This window comes from Benincasa hispida, chromosome 9 (assembly GCF_009727055.1).
Source record: "Benincasa hispida cultivar B227 chromosome 9, ASM972705v1, whole genome shotgun sequence".
Lineage (NCBI taxonomy): Eukaryota > Viridiplantae > Streptophyta > Magnoliopsida > Cucurbitales > Cucurbitaceae > Benincasa > Benincasa hispida.
Window position 1 is genome coordinate 78,083,103 of NC_052357.1, and position 20,005 is coordinate 78,103,107.

At 37.2% G+C, this 20,005-nt stretch overlaps 1 protein-coding gene across 1 annotated transcript in view; it reads left to right on the plus strand.

Moving 5' to 3' along the window:
* The window catches only part of LOC120084921, a 12,852-nt gene extending 9,825 nt beyond the window's left edge, over nt 1-3,027 (plus strand). Inside the window, exons 2-3 of the mRNA XM_039040730.1 lie at nt 1,190-1,372; nt 2,575-3,027. Coding sequence (XP_038896658.1) covers nt 1,190-1,372; nt 2,575-3,027 — 636 coding nt within the window. The remainder of the gene's footprint in view (nt 1-1,189; nt 1,373-2,574) is intronic.
* The last annotated feature ends 16,978 nt before the right edge of the window (nt 3,028-20,005 follow it).

Here is a 20,005-nt window from a genome sequence, read left to right on the forward strand (position 1 = left end):
CTATAAATACCAAATGTATTCTTCAGAGAAGGGGGTTAAGTAGTCGATTAATTCATCACCTTACAAGTTCACGCCTCTGTCCATAGTTTTCTTTCAATTTAAGGCGGACGTGAGGAAGAAAGTGTGCCGGTAGATCGTTCCGGTAAGCTTGAGAAAGCACCGGAAGCTCCAAGACAGAGAGAGGGCCGACGCCTGCAGAAGCGGGAACATTTGTAGATCATAATAGAGATTCAGTGTAAAAAGCCTTGGTCAGCAATGAATTGCTACCAGACTCTCTACCTTTACTTTCCATTGTCATTTTGTACTCAACTCATTTATAAGAATGGAATTTCTTTCTCTATATCTGTTCACTTTCTGTTATTCATGCATGAGTAGCTATATTAGTTGAATGGGTTGAGAAGCAGTTAGCTAACATAACGAGGGAGTCTTCATTCTTTGCGATTATCTTGTTTATGTATGTTGCATTCATCTATTAGAGATACTTGGGAGGGTAGTTTAAGGACAGGATCTAGACTTGGGAAGGTCAGGTCAGAATCTAGGTTTGGAAGAACCAGATTAGAACGCATAAATGAGAGATAGATGCTTAGGAATGAGCACTATTTGTTATTAACGCACCGCATGCATCTTAGCGATAAGATATGATTGTATGCGGTCACCTTGCTTTCATGCATTTTTCATCAATGCATAGGACAAGAGTAGAGACTTAGGGATAAGCTCTATGGACATTTTGCATTCAACACATGCGTCCTAGACTTAGGAGCATCACATTTACATTGGGAAATTACTTGTTGTGCATGGTTGTAACATGATTGCATAGTTTTACATTCCCGAGTAACGCCAGCTAAAGATCTTCTCAACTCGTTCATCGCATACTCATTGCATCTATCAACGCAACTATCTTTCTCAAATCCGTCGCCTTTATTTACTTCTTTTTCATCAACGCAACAACACACCCAACACTTTATTTATTTACTTGGTTACCACAAAGTTTTCATAAACATTACGAACGCAACTATTTTCACAAGTCCCTGTGTTCGACCCTGAACTTACCAGGAAACTCAGAGGAATTTACACTTGAATTCTGCTGGGGAAACTTGAGTGCACAACGTAATTCCATCACGTATATCATCCATATTTCCATTCAATAAAAAAACTCATCACCTACTTGACACATGTAATAGTTTCACAGGATAAGATGTTAAAGCCAGAGGATGTGCCAGTTGTACAGGAGTTTTTAGATGTGTTCCTTGAGGAATTATCAGGATTGCTATCTGACAGGGAAGTTAAGTTTACTATTGATTTAATTCCAAGTACAACTCCTATTTTGCAAGTCGCATACAGGATGGCACCACCAGAGCTAAAAGAGCTAAAGGTACAGTTACAAGAGTTAGTGGACAAGGGATACATTAGACCCAGTGTGTCACCCTAGGAAGCGCCAGTCCTTTTTGTGAAAAAGAAGGATGGCACCCTCAGGTTATGTATAGATTACAGACAGTTGAATAAAACGACAATCAGGAATAAATATCCATTACCCCGCACTGATGATCTCTTCAATCAGTTAAAGTGCGCCATAGTGTTCTCTAAGATAGATTTGAGATCAGGATATCATCAGTTAAAGGTAAAAGAGGCGGATGTTCCTAAGAATGCTTTTAGAACTTGATACAGGCACTACGTTTGGTTTAACAAATGCCCCTGCGATATGATAGACTTAATGAATAGGATCTTTGAACCCTATCTGGATGATTTTGTAATTGTTTTTATTGATGACATCTTAGTATATTCATATAGCAGGGAAAAGTATAAGGAACATCTGAGGACGGTGCTTCAGACCTTACGAGAAAAAGAAGCTATATGTAAAGTTCAGTAAATGTGATTTAGATCAGGTTGTGTTTCTAGGGCATGTAGTAACAATAGTAGAAGTTAGTGTAGATCCCCAGAAGACAGAGGCCATAATAAACTAGGAGCAACCTACTACGGTGTTTGAGGTATGTAGTTTCCTTGGATTAGCAGGTTATTACAGGAGGTTTGTGGAAGGTTTTTCCAGGATAGCTTTTCCATTAACTAACCTATCAAGAAAGGTGGTGAAGTTTGAATGGTCGCCTGAATGTGAACATAGTTTCTAGGAGTTGAAGTGAAGATTAGTATCTGTACCAATACTTACTCTTCCTACCCGACGTAAGGATTTTGAGATTTATTGGGATGCGTCCAGGCAAGGATTAGGATGTGTTTTGATGCAAGAGGGTAAAGTGGTAGCCTACGCTTCTCGATAGTGAAAGAAGCATGAGTGTAATTACCCCACTCATGATCTGGAGTTAACAGCTTTAGTATTAGCTCTGAAGCTGTGGAGACATTATCTGTTTGGTGAGTGTTGCCACATATTCATTGACCATAAGAGCTTAAAGTATATTTTTATTAGAAAGAGGTGAATTTGAGACAAAGAAAATGAATGGAGTTGATCAAGGATTATGATTGTACTATTGAGTACCATCTAGGTAAAGAAAATGTGGTAGCTGATGCAAAAGGTTAGGAACAGTAAGAACTACTCCCTATTCCATACAAGGGTTATTGCTGCAGGAATTAAAGAGTGTTGATGTTGTTTTAGCAGTTGGCCAAGTAGGGAATTTGGTTGCTTCATTCCAAGTACGACCTACCTTAGTTGACGATATTCTTCGTGAACAGTTAGGAGATTCTGATCTCCAAAAGATAGCTAAAGAGGTAGGTAAGAATCAGAGGACAAACTACGAGTTAAGAGTAGACAAAGGTTTACTTAAGGAGGGTAGAGTGTGTGTACACAATGCCCTAGCATTGAAACAGGCTATTTTGGAGGAGGCTCATAGTTCAGCTTATGCTATGCATCCAGGCAGTACAAAGATGTATAGAACATTGAAGAAGTCTTACTGGTGGCCTGGCATGAAAAGAGAGACAACAGAATTTGTTAATAAGTGTTTGATTTGCCAGCAGGTAAAGCCTGAATGGCAGAGGCCCACAAGATTACTTAATCCACTCCCGGTACCAGAGTGGAAATGAGAGCATATTACGATCGATTTCTTATTTGGATTGCTTAGAATACCTTCAGGTTATGATGAAATTTGGGTAATTGTTGACAGATTGACTAAAATAACCAAGTTTTTACTAGTAAAGATCATTCTACCCTTGATAGTTGGCCAAGCTATATGTCAACAAGGTAGTAAGTCAGTTTGGAGCCCAATATCGATAGTATCTGATCGAGAGTCGAGGTTTACTTTGAAGTTTTGGCCTAGTTTACAGAAAACTCTGGGTACTAGGTTACATTTCAGTACAACTTTTCATCCCTAGACAGAAGGTCAATCAAAGCGGACAATTTATACGTTGGAAAATATGTTAAGAGCATACATACTCCAGTTTAAGGGAAGTTGGGATATGCATTTGTCACTGATAGAGTTTGCGTATAATAACAGCTATCATTCCAGTATTGGAATGGCTCCATACGAAGCTTTGTATGAAAGGCCTTGTTGAACACCAGTGTGTTGGAATGACATTGGAGAAAGGAAGCTGATAGGCCCAGAACTTGTGCAGTTAACTTCAAATAGTGTTAAATTGACGAGGGAGAAGAGTTACGCAGATAAGCGAAGAAGGAAGCTAGAATTTGAGATAGGTGATTAGGTATTCCTTAGATTATCTCCTTGGAAAAGAATACTCAGGTTTGTCAGGAAGGGAAAGCTAAATTCGAGATATATAGGCCCATACAAAATAGTGGAACGTATTGGCCCAAGAGTGCATAAGTTAGTTTTACCTATAGAATTGTCTCGGATTCACAATGTCTTCCATGTGTATATGTTAAGGAAGTATATATCAGATCTTGCTCATGTGTTATCAAAACAACCAGTGCAGTTAAAGAAAATCTAACTTACGAGGAAGAACTAGTGAAAATTCTTGACAGAAAAGAGCAAGTATTGAGAAACAAGACAATACCTTTAGTAAAGGTATTATAGAAGAATCATGGAGTTGAAGAAGCCACCTGGGAGACTGAAGAGAAAATGTGTAGCAGATTCTCTCATTTATTCACTTGATAATTTTGAAGCAAATTTCGAGGACGAAATTTCATAAAGAGAAGGTATATTGTAAACCCCGAACCCTGTTTTTCCTACATAAGTATGTGTATTAGTATGTTAAGTATGATTAACTTATGATGGCACTATGATTATAGGAAAAGGGCTTGAGAATGACAAAGGAAAATTTGGCTATGCGTACATGCTAAGCGATGAGCTATGTGATAATTTAAGGGTCTTGCATCGATAAAGAAGTAAGGTTTTCAGCTTAAGCACCGACTTTAGTGTGCAAGCTATTGTGATTAGGTAAGTTAATCCCACTTAGTGGGCTAGATGGAAGCCTAAGCTGATTTAAGAGGCCAGCATCTCCAAGTATAAAAAGATTGAGCTAGAGGAAGTTCTCAGTTAAGCCATTCTAATCATGCAAAAGGGGAGTCTCTAGAGCTCATTTAAAGGTTAATGAGTGTTATTAATGTTCTTGGATTGTCAAAAGAAAACTCCTAAGGAATCGAGTTGAAATTTGGAGATTTGAAGGTCAAGTTCTTAGGTGACTAAGAGAAAAGTGTGAAGATTGAATATTTTCGGACAGACGAAGAAGAATTTGAAGCTCAGATTTTAAGGTAAGCAAGTTAAGATATTTATAATCAAGATTGTAGAAGAAAATTTTCCAAAATAAGGTCTGGAAAAAGGGTTATTTGATATCAAAGTTGAATCTGGGAATTTTGGTTGAATAAGCAGGCAACTACTTCAGGTGAGTAAGCAGGCAGCTTGACTAGCCAGGCAGAAATGCTGGTGGATGCGCGCATGAAGATTGGTTGGCGTGAGGTGTTGCACGAGCATGTATGCAAGGTGGTGAGCACAGGCGTGCTATGGTGTGCGAGGATACGTGCTGGTGCATTAAGGCAGCATGCGTTGGCACATGGGTGAGGCGTGAGTGCATAGGTATTGTGAGTGTGTCACAGCACAAGGTGGTGCTTGTGGCTGCATAGTCTAGCAACATAGCTTAAGGTATTTTCTAAAGTGCTAAACGCATAGGTTGGGCATGCATTGAGATTGGAGTTGATGCTCTAAATTAAATGTTAAGCTTGTTTAAGCAAGTTAGTCTCACAAGGGGACTAATAGCATTGACAAAAAATGTTTATCATTTCCATAGGGTCAACGCCAATAGGGAAGGCTTATGAACTCGAAAAAACACCCAAGGCTGTGAGTGACATAACTCAAGTATTTTATAAATGCTTTAGTGAACACATGTCTTAAGAAAAGTTATAGATACATGCTTTTAATGTTGGCTTTACAAAAGAGACTTCCAAGCAAGCTAGTTTTCTCTAACGCATGTTTGGTTAAGAAAGATTTATGAAAGCATGATTTAAGTATTTATATGCTTTATGTTCATGAAGCATGCATTAGTAGTTACCATGATATACGATGAAGATGCTTTAAGCATACGATTTAAGTTACTTATGCTTTCAAAGTATGCCTTATTTCAAAGAATGAGTTTACTGATGATTATGATGAACCCGATACTGAAGGACTTTGAGAAGGTATCTGGGTCCTAGTACCTAAGGTATGATGGTACTTAGTTATTACCACGTGCACGTAGATAAAGTTGACATTGGTTGTGTTAAGATTACTTCACACCAACTAAGGATTGACATTGAGGGATTGAGCAAAAGATTTCTCTCTCAAATAAGGATTATGATTTGTGATGTTTTCTAGAAATTCTATGTTTAAAAAGTTTAAAGAAAGAGTTTGCTTGGTTTTTTAGTATAGATATGATATATATGTATTAATTGTCACTTATTGGGCTAGTAGCTCGTTCCTCCAACTATTTTCTTTTCCTCAGGTAGTGGTCATCTCCCCAGAGGATAGTTGCACTGCTGCTCTGCCACTCAAGGACTTGAGTTAAAGCTTAAGACAAAAGTGAAGTTTAGGTATTTGCCTTAAAAATGTTTGTACATGTGTTGTTCATAGTTAGGGACTTGTAAGAAGTTTTGTGACCCACTAGGTTTTGGTATCTGTAATTATATTATGTATGCAGTGTGTGTGCTGAACCCTGGTTACTCAGGTTATTTTATTAAGCCACGTTAAGAGTTTTATGTAGTGATGTATTATATCCAGGGTTGTTTAAGAAGGTTAAGGAAGTCTAGTTGGGTAGTAAGTGCCATAAAAAGATTGGTAACTGTTGCCATCACATTCTCTCCTTGATTAAGTGGGTAATCTGGGGGGGGGGGTGTGACATTGCAACTTACCTTTTAAACCAAGTTCCATCAAAGAGTGTTACCGAAACACCTTTTGAATTATGGAGAGGTCGTAAAAGTAGTTTACGACATCTCAAAATTTGGGGATGTTCAGCACATGTTCTTGTGGAAAATTCAAAGAAATTGGAACCACGTTCAAGATTATGCCAATTTGTAGGTTATTCTAAAGAAATTAGAGTTTATTTGTTCTTCGATTAAAAGAAAACAAAGTATTTGTTTCGAAAAATGCTACTTTCTTAGAAGAAAACTGCATTAGAGAACATAAGCCAAGGAGCCAATTCGTATTAAATGAAAATTCTAAAGAAACTACTGAAACTTCAACAAGATTTATTGAAGAGGTGAGCACTTCAACAAGAGTTGTTGATGTTGCTTCATCTAGTCAAATACATCATTCTCAAGTGTTGAGAGAGCCTCGACATATGGGAGAATTGTAACCCAACCTACTCATTGTTTGGGTTCAACAGAAACTCAAACCGTCATATTAGATGATAAGGTTGAGGATCCATCATCTTACTAAAGGAACCCGGTTAAAGGTCCTTGGGTGGAAGCGGATCATCCCAATTTCCCAATTTTCACAGAATTTAGATTTTAAAGTGAAAGAGCAAAAATTATGCATTTAATATAGAAATTATAACATGCTCATAAACAAAAACAGAAGAATAAAAGAGTTTGAAAACCCTTACCTTTGAAGACTGTTCTTCAATTTGAAAATTCATATCATCACATACATATTGTGTTCATCATCAAGTCAACATTCATCCACCAGGTCCCACAATCCGGTTCTGAGTCTAGAGGATAGTAGGTCAACTCTAGTGGTGGTCTAAAAGAGTTTGGGTCGAGATTCAGCAAGGAAAAGCAGTTTTCGGGAGCTTTAAAGGAAAGTTATTTACTATTTTTCCACTTCAATTTGCATGCTTATTTCCTTTTGTTTAGAAGCAATTAGAGTGTAATTAGGTCCTAACTCCGTTGCGTATGTCTCGTGTTCCATCATGTGGTATCAGAGCATGCTAGAATTATGCTGAATTTCTTTTGGTGGGTGTTTTTTTCCTATCTATTCAAGTGTTGAATGAAATGTGGACTAAAGTGGATTTATTATGATTTTGGCATTGTTTTTCTCTAAATTTCTTGTGGAAATTTGTAATTGCTCACATGTTTATGAGCATTTATGTGTGAAAAAGGGTCTGTAAATTTGTTGGAGTCATTAGAGTTGAAATTAGGCTGTAATTTCTTGTTTCTGGGAAAGAGAAGAGTAGCAAATTGAAGAAAAATGCATCACAGACTCGAATTTGGCCATCAGACCCGAGAGAAGGCTCCCAGACCTGACCTGACCCGGTTCGCCACTCGGATTCTCTCGCACGCCTGCCTGGTCGGATTCGACCCGAGCGCTCGCCCGCTCTGATTCGCACGACCCGATTCGAAGCTACCCGTGCGCCTCCCGCTTGCTGTCTCTTATACACATCTAGATGTGTATAAGAGACAGGTTTGCATATAGTATGCCATATAGTTTTAAAACCCCACCATAGGAAAAGCATGTGACATGCATTTGTTATTTCTTATAAGTGTTATAAAATATATACTATGCATGCTTAGTTTTAATATAAGTGTTACATTAAAGCATGTTTGTTTGAAAGAAGCATGTTATAGATGAATGCTCTAGGGTTATAATTGTTATAAAATAACCTAGACTTTTAAAATCTATAACAAAGATAAGATGCATGCTCATTTAGGGTTAACCATCGAGCAATCCCAATTTTCATAGAAAATATGTCGATATCTTATAAAACCGAAGTTATAAGAAAACTCACCCGGCAAGATCTTGACAAAAAGTCAGATAAGATGACTAAGGTTGAAGGTTTTTAAGTTGACGATTCACGAAACACCTACTACTTGGAGATCGAGCCGGCGTCTGAGTTAGGTTAAACCGATTTTATGAGCATGCATGCGCGGTGTGAGGTAATAAAATTTGTTTATCACCTAGACATCGTAGGTTAAAAATCCAGTATAAAAGTTATACTCGGATCAATCACCTAGACTTAGGATATGTTTAGTTAGCTGAAATTTATTGCTAAGTATTTTATACCCTAACCGTCTAGAACACTTCAACTGGAGAGATGTAATGTACTTTAAGCTCCAATGTCCCTAAGAGTTCACACCGTGAGATTCATGCTTGGCTTTGGGCCGCCCTGGGAGTGGACTCCATTTGGAGAATGTTTGCATGAGTCAATACCAAGATGAATAGGGGAAGTTGTTCATAGTAAGTGGGTGAAGGAAGTGTGTCAACACATCCTATGATCTCTTCCATTAGGTCGCACCATGAGATTCTTATAATGCGCCTGTATGTCTCCCCTGGAGCGACCTTACCAATCGGAGGGCTGTATTATAGGATTCGAAACTCTGCAAACTCTAGAAATAGATAGGGTATCTCAGGTCCATTTTCATTATTGTCTTTCCAACTTCGGGAGCATAATGATTCCGATCTTTGAGGTCTAAAAATGGAGGGTCACACTTACGAGAATTACTAAATGTAAGTAAATTCTTGACCAAAGTAACGATAACTGAGTTACTATAGGGATAAGAGTTATTCTGGTGATAGTATCTAGTCAAGATAGTCTTGGTTCAACAGAAGAATAGTCGATCACCCCTCGGTGGAGGTTATTCTAAACCATTGAAATATCGTTGCAAAATATAATAATGAAGGGTACATTATTATTATTATTATTATTTTGCTAAACTTGATTAGATTTAAAAGATTAAGTTTTTACTAAAAAGGATATGTTTTTTTTTTCAGCATGTCTAGCTCTCTAGATCAACTCTTAGCTTCTAAGAAACTAAACGGCGATAATTACTCAACATGGAAAAACAATATGAATTCAACACTAGTAATAGATGACTTAAGATTTGTCTTAACTGAGGAATGTCCTCAGGCCCCTGCCTGGGATGAAGCACTAGGTAAATATGATTTACTAGTTGCTGAGACATGTTTAGTGAAGGATGATACCTCAACCTGAATATTGGATTCCGGAGCCACTAATTATATTTGCTTCTCTTTTCAGGAAACTAGTTCTTGGAAAATGCTTGAAGAAGGCGAGATCACCCTCAAGGTTGGAACAGGAAAGGTTGTCTCGGCCGAAGCAGTGGGAGACTTGAAGTTGTTTTTCAACAATAGATATATCATACTTAAAGATGTTTTGTATGCAACTCTTATGAAGAGGAATTTAATATCTATCGGTTGTATTATGGAACAAATGTATAAAATATCTTTTGAAGTTAATGAAGCGTTCATTTTCAGAAAAAGGTATTCAAATTTGTTCTGCTATATTTGAAAACAACTTATATAACTAAAGAAAAAATTGTCTTAAATACTGAGATGTTTAGAACAATCGAAACTCAGAATAAAAGACAAAAAGTTTCTTCCAATGCCTATCTATGGCACTTAAGACTTGGTCACATAAATCTCAATAGGATTGAGAGATTGGTTAAGAATGGACTCCTAAATCAATTAGAAGACAATTCTTTATCTCCATGTGAGTCTTGTCTTGAGGGAAAAATGACTAAAAGATATTTTACTGGAAAAGGTCTCAGAGCCACAATACCCTTAGAGCTCGTACATTCGGATCTCTGTGGACCGATGAATGTCAAAGCACGAGGTGGGTATGAATATTTCATCAGTTTTATTGATGATTATTCAAGGTATGGTCATATTTATCTAATGCATCCCAAGTATGATTCTTTGAAAAGTTCAAGGAATATAAGGCTAAGGTTGAGAACCAGTTAGGTAAAACAATTAAGACACTACGATCAGATCGACATGGGGAGTACATGGACTTAAGATTCCAGGACTAATATGATAGAACACAAAATCAAGTCACAACTGTCTGCACCTAATATGCCTCAGCAGAACGGTGTATCTGAAAGAAGAAAACAGAACCTTGTTGGACATGGTTCGCTCAATGAATGAGCTTTGCTGAGTTACCTGATTCCTTTTGGGGACATGCAATTAGAGACTACTGTCTATATTTTGAATAACGTTCCCTCTAATAGTGGTTTCAGAAACACCTTTTATGAGCTATGGAAAGGGCCGTAAAGGCAGTTTACGTCACTTTAGAATTTGGGGATGCCCGACACACGTGTTGGTGCAAAATCTAAAAATTGGAACGTCGTTCAAAACTATGCCTATTTGTAGTTATCTAAAGAAACAAAAAGGTGGGTCTATTTTATGATCCTCAAGAGAATAAGGTATTTGTATCGACAATCCCACATTCTTAGAGGAAGACACATAAGAAGTCATGAAACCTCGCAGTAGATTAGTATTGAATGAAATTTCCAAAACGCTACAGATAGAGCTAGTTCATCTACTAAAGAGTAGATAAAACTAGTACATCTGGTCAGTCACATCCTTCTCAAGAGTTGAGAAATGCCTCGACGTAGTGGAAGGGTTGTTCATATCAGCTTGACCGTTACTTGGGTTTAACAGAAACACAAGTTGTCATAACCTAATGACGGCATAGAGGATCCATCGACCTATATAACAGACAATAAAAGATGTGGGTTGTGATCAGTGGGTCAAAGCTATGGACCTCAAAATGGAGTTTTATGTACTTCAATTCTGTCTGGAAACTTGTAGAGTCAACCAAATGATGTTAAAACCAATTGGTGTAAGTGGAATCTACAAGAGAAAACAAGACCAAGTCCCGTAAAGTACACAAACTTTTAAGGCTCGACTTGTGGCAAAGGGTTATACGCCAGAGAGAGTGAGTGGACTATGAAGAAACTGTTCTCTCCCGTTGCCATGCTTAAGAGTCGATTAGAATACTCTTATTCCATTGCACCACTTTTATGATTATTGAAATTTGGCAGATAGGAGTCAAGAACAAACCTTTCTAAACGTCGATTCTTGAGGATAGTATCTATATGACTCAAACTAGAGGGGTTTAAATTGCACAAAGGTTAAGAAAAAAAAAAAAGGTTTTGTAAGCTTCAAAAAATCAATTTATGGGTTAAACAAGCTTTCTAGATCTTGAATATAAAGATTGATACTGCGATCAAATCTTATGGCTTTGAACGGATTTTGATTGAGCCTTGTGTTTAACAAGAAGTATCGTCAATTCTAACTATAGCGTTCTTAAGTTTTATATGTTGGACGATATTCTTATTCATTGGGAATGAAGTAGATTTTACCTAACTGACATCAAGAAATGGCTAGCAACGCAGTTCCAAATGAAAGATTTAGGAAAATAACATAGTATGTTATCGGGGATTCAGATTATTTCGGACCACAAGAACAGAACACTCGCCATGTCTCAAGCAACTTATATAGACAAAATGTTGTCTAGGTATAAGATGTAGAATTCCAAAAGAGGTCTGTTACCTTACAGATATGGAATTCATTTGTCAAAGGATCAATGTCCTAAGACACCTTAAGAGGTTGAGGATATGAGACACATTTCCTATGCTTCTACAGTAGAGAGCCTGATGTATGCAATGTTATGTACTAGACCTGACATATGCCATGCAGTAGGGATAGTCAGTAGGTATCAGTCCAATCCTGGATATGATCATTGGACTGCCGTTAAAAATATCCTCAAGTATCTTAGGAGAACGATGAACTACATGCTCGTGTATGGTACTAAGGATTTGATCCTTACTGGATATACTGACTCCGATTTTCAAACCGATAAAGATGCTAGAAAGTTTACATCTGGATCAGTGTTCACTCTTAACGGAGGAGCGGTAGTGTGGAAAAGCGTAAAACAAACCTGTATAGTTGACTCCACAATGGAAGCTGAATACGTAGCTGCTTGCGAAGCAGCAAAAGAAGTAGTATGGTTGAGGAAATTCTTGATAGATTTGGAAGTCGTTCCAAATATGCATCTGCCTATCACCCTATATTGTGATAATAGCGGTGCAGTTGAAAATTCAAGAGAACCAAGAAGCCACAAGCGCGGCAAGCATATTGAACGCAAATACCATCTAATCCGAGAGATTGTACATCGTGGAGACATTGTAGTAACCCAGATATCTTCTGAGCAAAACATTGCTGATCCTTTTACAAAGGCCCTCACGGCTAAAGTGTTTGAAGGTCACTTACAGAGTTTAGGTCTACGAAGTTTGTAAACTAGGACAAGTGGGAGAACTTTTGGGTATATGCCCTAGTTTATTGTATTCATATGTTTATTGTACTCATATGTTTCTCACTTAAATTCAACATTGTGATACTCTACTAGGAGTTTTAGTCCAAGTGGGAGTTTGTTGGGTTTTATGTCATAAAACTCGTAGTTTGTAAATTAATAAACATATTCTGTTTTGTTTTTCGATAAAGTTGTTGTTGAAATTGTGATCTCTAATCCAATAAACTAAGGACTTGGGGCTATTTAATGTAGTTTGAACTTTATGTATTGACATAAATGTGGATCAAGTACAAATATATAGCCAAAATGGTCTATAATATATGAATACGGTTAGGCGCCTTATTCTAGGGACACTATAGTTGCGGCCCACTTTGTAGTTAGTACAAACGATGTGATCCTAAATGGTTCATATAGAGATATATGAGTGAGGGCATCCTATGCAATGAGTTTGCATAAGACTGAACCATGAAATAGTCACTTTTTACGTTCTAAATGACATTTTATGTATAAAACTGACTATTTCGTTAATTGATGGCCTAGGTAACTTAATCTTAATCCTAAGCTAACTATGAACTCCTGTTCACTCAGAATTATCCTTAGATCTGCATAGGTGAGGGCAGCTCAATATCGCTGGCCCAATAAGCCTCCCATTTCAGGGGTAAGATCGGATGGATAGCTGGGAACATAGGGTGCAAGACGGAATTCACTTCTACCTGTTATAAGGATAGTAGATAGGTTGTTCCCTTTAGTACTGAATCTAGGTCTTGAACAAGGGGCCCCACCCTCTCCTTGGCCCGAGAGGGGTTCGGTTTATAGGTTGGACTTTAAACCAATTGTTCATTAGAGGATCAATGGAACTTAAGGAACAAGATGTAGTCTTGGGGGTAAAACGGTTTTTATGACCCAGCCGAGATTACGAACAACCTGTGAAGGATTAGCTTACTAATCATGGTTATATCATATGGATACAAATATATCTATAGTGAGGGGAGTGCAACTATGGGACTATAGTGGAATGACCCGTGAGTTAATGAATGTTGATTAGCTCTGTCTAAAGAGTTTAGCCAGCTAATCTCGGATTTTTGGAGCCCATGATCTATAGGTCCATTAGGTTCCCCTACTAGCTCATATGGAATAAACTTAGAACAGTATGATAGAATAATTAGAATTGTTCGAATTAGGTGAAGAGAGAGAAATCAACAAGTATATGTGACATAGTGGTCGGTTTTTCAATTTAGAGATATAGCTTTAATATTTAAATGTGATTTAAATATCAAGAATATGAATACATTCATATTTGAAAGCTCGAAAATAATGGAAATGGTCAAAGATGTAAAAAGTCAAAGAGTTGACTTTTTTACTTTGAAAAATCAAACTTTGACCGACCTTATATTCAAATGTGATTTGAATTTCGAGAAAATGAATGCAGATTCATGCTCGAGAGGTCAAAATTAGTCAACACGAAAAAAATCATAAAAAGTCAAAATGTTAATTTTTTGGTCAAAGTTTGACTTTGACAAAATGACTATTCTGTCATTTGACTAAAGTTAGTGGGAAAATCCAAACTTTTGTTGGATAATTCCACTAACAAAATAGTGCGCTAGGTGTTGGCTTATAGTGGAGATATTAAGCCCACTTAGATAGTGAATTCTAGGTGTTGGGATTTTATGAATTTGTTTCATGGAATTTTGCATGGCCTTTTTCTATAAATACGGGCTTTTCAATTTGGATTAAAAACTTTTTGACTTTTTGCCAATTTTAGTTTTCAAAATTGGGCTGAAAAAAAAAAGAAAGAAAACCCAAAACAAAAAAAATCCATCTTTTATTTTCCATCTCTTTTTCTCTCTCGGTTTCTTCATCCATCGAGTCCCACAACCTGGTTCTGAGTCTAGAGGATAGTAGGTCAGCTCTAGTGGTGGTCCGTTCATGTTCAGGTAGAGATGAAAACGTTTCGGGAGCTTCAAAAGCAATTTCTTAAAAAAAACCCTAATTAATTAAGTAAGGTTACATGCTATTTTCCTTTTAATTAAAAGCAATTAGAGTGTAATTAAATCCTTATTCTGCTGCGTATGTCTCGTGTTCCATCACAAGGAAGCCTTGGAGCTTGTACATTCAGACCTCTGTGGTCCAATGAATGTTAGAGCTCGAGGTGGTATGAATATTTCATCTCTTTCATAGATGATTATTCAAGATTTGGGTATCTCTTCCTAATGCCACGTAAGTCTGAAGCCCTTGACAAGTTCAAGGAGTATAAAGCTAAAGTTGAAAACTTGTTAGGTAAGAAGATAAAACACTACGATCTAATCGTGGTGGAGAGTATATGGACCTCCAATTCCAGAACTATATGATAGAACATGGGATTGCATCCCAACTCTCGGCCCCTCGTACACCTCAGCAGAATGGTGTATCAGAAAGGAGAAACAGAACCTTGTTGGACATGGTTCGATCTATGATGAGTTATCCTCATCTTCCAGACTCGTTTGGGGTTATGTAGTGCAGACTGCATGCTATATCCTGAACAACATTCCCTCAAAAAGTGTTTCTGAAACACTTTTTGAGTTATGGAGAGACCGTAAAGGTAGTTTACATCACTTCAGAATTTGGGGTTGTCTGACACATGTGCTAGCGACTAACCTAAAGAAGTTGAAACCGTGTTCGAAGGTTTGCCTCTTTGTAGGCTACCCCAAGGAAACGAGAGGAGGGTACTTCTATGATCTGAGTGAGAACAAAGTGTTTGTTTCCACTAATACTATCTTCTTGGAAGAAGACCACATGAGGGATCATAAGCCACGAAGTAAGCTCGTTTTAGGTGAAATCTCTAGTGAGACTGAGACTGTTGAGGGTTCAACAAGAGTTGTTGAACAAGCTGACAGATCAACAAGAGTTGTTGAGGTCGGGACGTCTAGTCAACCAGCTCAAGAGTTGAGATTACCTTGACATAGTGGGAGGGTTATGAACCCACCGAATCGCTACATGGGTTTGACTGAAGCCCAAAACTTCATTAGGAATGATGGGGTTGAGAATCTGTTGTCTTTTAAGAAAGCAATGGAGGATGTTAATAAAGATGAATGGGTTAAGGCCATGAACCAGGAAATGGAGTCTATGTACTTCAATAACGTCTGGGAGCTTGTTGATCCACCTGATAGGGTAAGACCTATTGGGTGTAAGTGAATCTATAAGCGAAAGAGAGGTGTAGATGGAAAGGTGCAAATCTTTAAGGCTAGACTCGTGGCAAAGGGTTATACCCAGGTTGAGGGAGTTGACTATAAGGAAACTTTCTCATCTGTTGTCATGTTGAAGTCTATCAGGATTCTTCTGTCCATAGCCACATTTTATGATTATGAAATATGGAAAATAGACGTCAAGACTGCCTTTCTTAATGGTAATCTTGAGGAGACCATCTATATGACTCAACCAAAGGGATTCGTAGTTTCAGATCAAAAGCAAATAGTTTGCGAGCTTAATAGGTCAATTTATGGGCTGAAACAAGCATCTAGATCCTGGAACATCAGATTTGACACTATTGTCAAGTCGTTTGGCTTTGATCAGAATGTTGATGAACCTTGTGTTTACAAGAAGATCATCAACAACTCAGTAGCTTTCCTGGTACTATATGTGGATGATATCCTACTCATGGGAATTATGTAGGGTATCTGACTGACATTAAGGAGTGACTAGCTGCCCAGTTCCAAATGAAAGATTTGGGTGAGGCAAAGTATGTCCTCGGGATTTATCTTGTCTAAGGAATAGTGTTCTAAGACACCTCAAGAGGTTGAGAAGATGAGACGGATTCTCTATGCATCTGCAGTGGGTAACCTTATGTATGTCATGTTGTATACTAGACCCGACATCTGCCATGCAATGGAAGTAGTAAGTAAATATCAATCCAATCTAGGATTTGATCACTGAACAACAGTTAAAGCTATTCTCAAGTATCTTAAGAGAACGAGAAACTAATGCTTCTGTATGGGGCTAAGAATTTGATCCCTACAAGATACATTGACTCTGATTTCCAGACTTATAAGGATATTCAAGGAAATCCACATAAGAATCAGTGTTCACTCTGAATAGAGGAGCTATAGTATGGCGCAACATTAAGCAAGGTTGTATTATGGATTCCACCATGGAGGCTAAATACATAGCTACCCGTGAATTTGCTAAAGAAGCCGTTTGGCTTAGAAAATTTCTCACTGATTTGGAAGTTGTTCCAAATATGTCCTTGACCATCACACTTTATTATGATAATAGTGGTGCTATGGAAAACTCCAAGGAGCCTTGTAGCCACAAACTGCAAAGCATATAAAGCACAAGTATCATCTTATCAGAGAGATTGTGCAACGATGAGACGTGATCATCACAAAGATTACCTCGAAGCACAATATAGCTGATCCATTTACAAAGGCTCTAACGATTAAAGTTTTTTAGGGTCACCTGGAGGGATTGGATCTATGAGATATGAGTCATCTAAGCTAAGGAAAGTGGGAGATTTGTTGGGTATATTGTATGTCCTAGTTTATCGTATTGTATACTGATACTTTACTTTTGCACTCATCTTTTATTGTATTTTGATACATTCTACTAGTTTTGGACAAGTGAGAGATTGTTGGGATTGATATCCTAAATCAAGTGTATCTCGTGGTTTATAGTTTTGTTAACAAAAATTATTTATCTAATAAAATCAAAGGTATTTTATTTAATGATTAGACTAAATTAATTCAATCCAATAAACTAAGATCCAAGGTTATTTTATGAAACTTAAACATGTAAGTGGAGATATACAGGTGGATCATGTTTAAGTAATAACCTAAATGGTCTGTAGTAAATAGATAAGATTGGGTACCTTATCTTAGTGACACTACTAATACTGAAGGAACCAATGAAGGTCTTTGAGTAGAACATGGGATCAAACCAAAACCAAAAATTTATAGAACATAAATTTTACAGCAAAAACATACAGATCATGTATTTAAAAGATAATTATAGCATGCTTTAAAAAAAATATTACATAATAGAAAATGAGTTAAGAAACTTTACCCTTGAAGAACCCTTCTTCACGAGATTCCTTCTCTGAATCTTATCACGTACAATCTCAAACTCTATAACCATCTATGAGGACACCACCAAGAATATTACCTCTGTATTGTCTAGATGAGAATCTAGAAGTTTTGTGAGCTCTAGCTATTTTGGAAAATAGAAATGAGAGAGAGATGAGAGGTAGTGATGGGATTCAGATTGTCTCAGAACTTTTCTATGGATCTCTCATCGTTTTGTGAAACCATACCAGGAAGAAGAACCATTTTCCCCTACCCCACTAGCACGTGTTAGAGAGAAAAGAAGGGGAGGGAGTTACAACTCCCTCCCAAAATGATTTTTAAAATAAAATAAAATAAAATAAATTATTTTCATAAATCAATTTAATATATATTTATATGACAACTATCTTATCATATAATATATATTAAACTATACGTTATATCAAATATCATATATAATTTATAGTTTCTATTCTCTCATCAATGGCATTTAATATAAATTTCATTTATATTAAATTTAATTATATGAATCAAATTCATATAATTAATATTGGAATCATATTCAAATATTTATTTCCTCTCAAATAAACTTTATATTATAATGTATCAAATACATTGCAGTAATTATATTATATATAATTAGATTAAATTAATTATATCACATATAATTAATTCCTTCAATTAATTTGAACCATTCAAATTAATCTAAAAATTGATTCTCATTAATTCTCGTTGAGCTACAGAAGGGACCTCATGGACCTATAGCTTGAAGCTTCAACGGTACGTGAATAATCAATTAAACTCCTTTAATTAAATTATTCACCATACGTTAAATGTCGGGTACTCCACTAAAGACGGATAGTTGCACTCTTTGTACTATAGATATATTTTCTGTGTCCATTGGATATAACCAGTCAACAGTAGAATGACCCTTCACAAATTGCTCGTAAGTACAGTTGGGGCAAAATTATCGTTTGGCCCTGTAGTTACATCTAACTCCTTACGTACCATTGATCCTCTAATGAACAATAAATCATAGTCCAACTATGACCAAACCTTTCTCGGGCCAGGAGTTGGTGTGGCATCACATTGTTCAAGCCTCGAAATCAGCCTTAAGGGAGTAATTTATCTACTTATCCTGACGTTGAGGAAGGAGTGAATTCCTTCTTGTGTAGCTGTGTTCCCAGCTCCCCAATTAGACGAATACCCAAAATGGTAGACTTATTGAGTCGGCGATCTGGCCACTCTCACCCATATAAATCAAAGGACTGCTTTCATAGGCAGAAGTTCACAACTCACTCAAGATTCAGGTCATGTTACCTATGGTCATCCTGGTGAAATGTAAGTCTCTAGTATGAACGACGTTATATCATGAGACTAAATATTTCGTGGTCCGATCTTATACAAACTCCTTTGTATAGAATATCCCCGCTCACATGTCTCCACATGAATGATCAGGATCAGATCATTTGTAGCACTTTATAGTAATTGTAACATCTACAAAGCGGGTCATACTTGTAGTGTCACTAGGATAAGGTATCTAGCCTTATCCATCTACTACATACCATTTAAGTTATCACTTAAACATGATCCACCTGTATTTCTCTACATACATGTTTAAGCTTACAAGATAACCGTGGATGTTAGTTTATTGGTTTGTGGTTAATGCAACTAATTTTAAAATAAAACATCACATATTTTATTACATAAATAAAATGTTTGTACAATACAATTACAAACTATAAAACCCTACGAGATTTAGGGCATCAACCCCAACAATCTCCCACTTGACCTAAAGCTAGTGGGGTGTACAATGTAAAACTCAAACTAAAATAAAAAAGTACACAAATCAATAAACTAGGGCACAACACACCCAATACAAAACTCCCACTTGCCCTAGTCTAAATGTGGCCTATCCCATAGACCCATATGCTACAGGTGACCCTCAAACACCTTAATCGTGAGGGCCTTTGTAAATGAATCAGCAATGTTGTGCTCTGAAGCTATCTGCATGACAATCCCGTTCTCTCAATGTGCAAACTCTCGATGAGATGTTACTTATGCTCTATGTGTTTCCTGCACTTGTGGCTCCTAAGCTCTCGGGAATTAGCCACAACACCACTATTATCACAATAAACTGTGATAGGCTTTGACATGTTTAGAACGACTTCCAAATCAGTCAAGAATTTTCTAAGCCAAACAACTTTTTTAGCAGCTTCACAAGCCGCCACATACTCAAACTCCCTAGTGGAGTCAGCAATGCACCCTTGCTTGGTGCTCCTCTTGACTACTACTCCTCCATTAAGAGTGAACATTGATCCTGATGTGGATTTCCTAGAATCTTTATTAGTCTGAAAATCAGAGTTCGTGTATCCTGTAAGGATCAGATCCTTGAAACCATACACAAGCATGTAGTCATTCGTTCTCCGTAGATACTTGAGGATATTCTTAATTGCAGTCCAGTGATCATATCCTGGATTAGACTGATATCTACTGACTATCCCCACCACATAGCAGATGTTAGATCTAGTACAAAACATCGCATACATCAGGCTGCC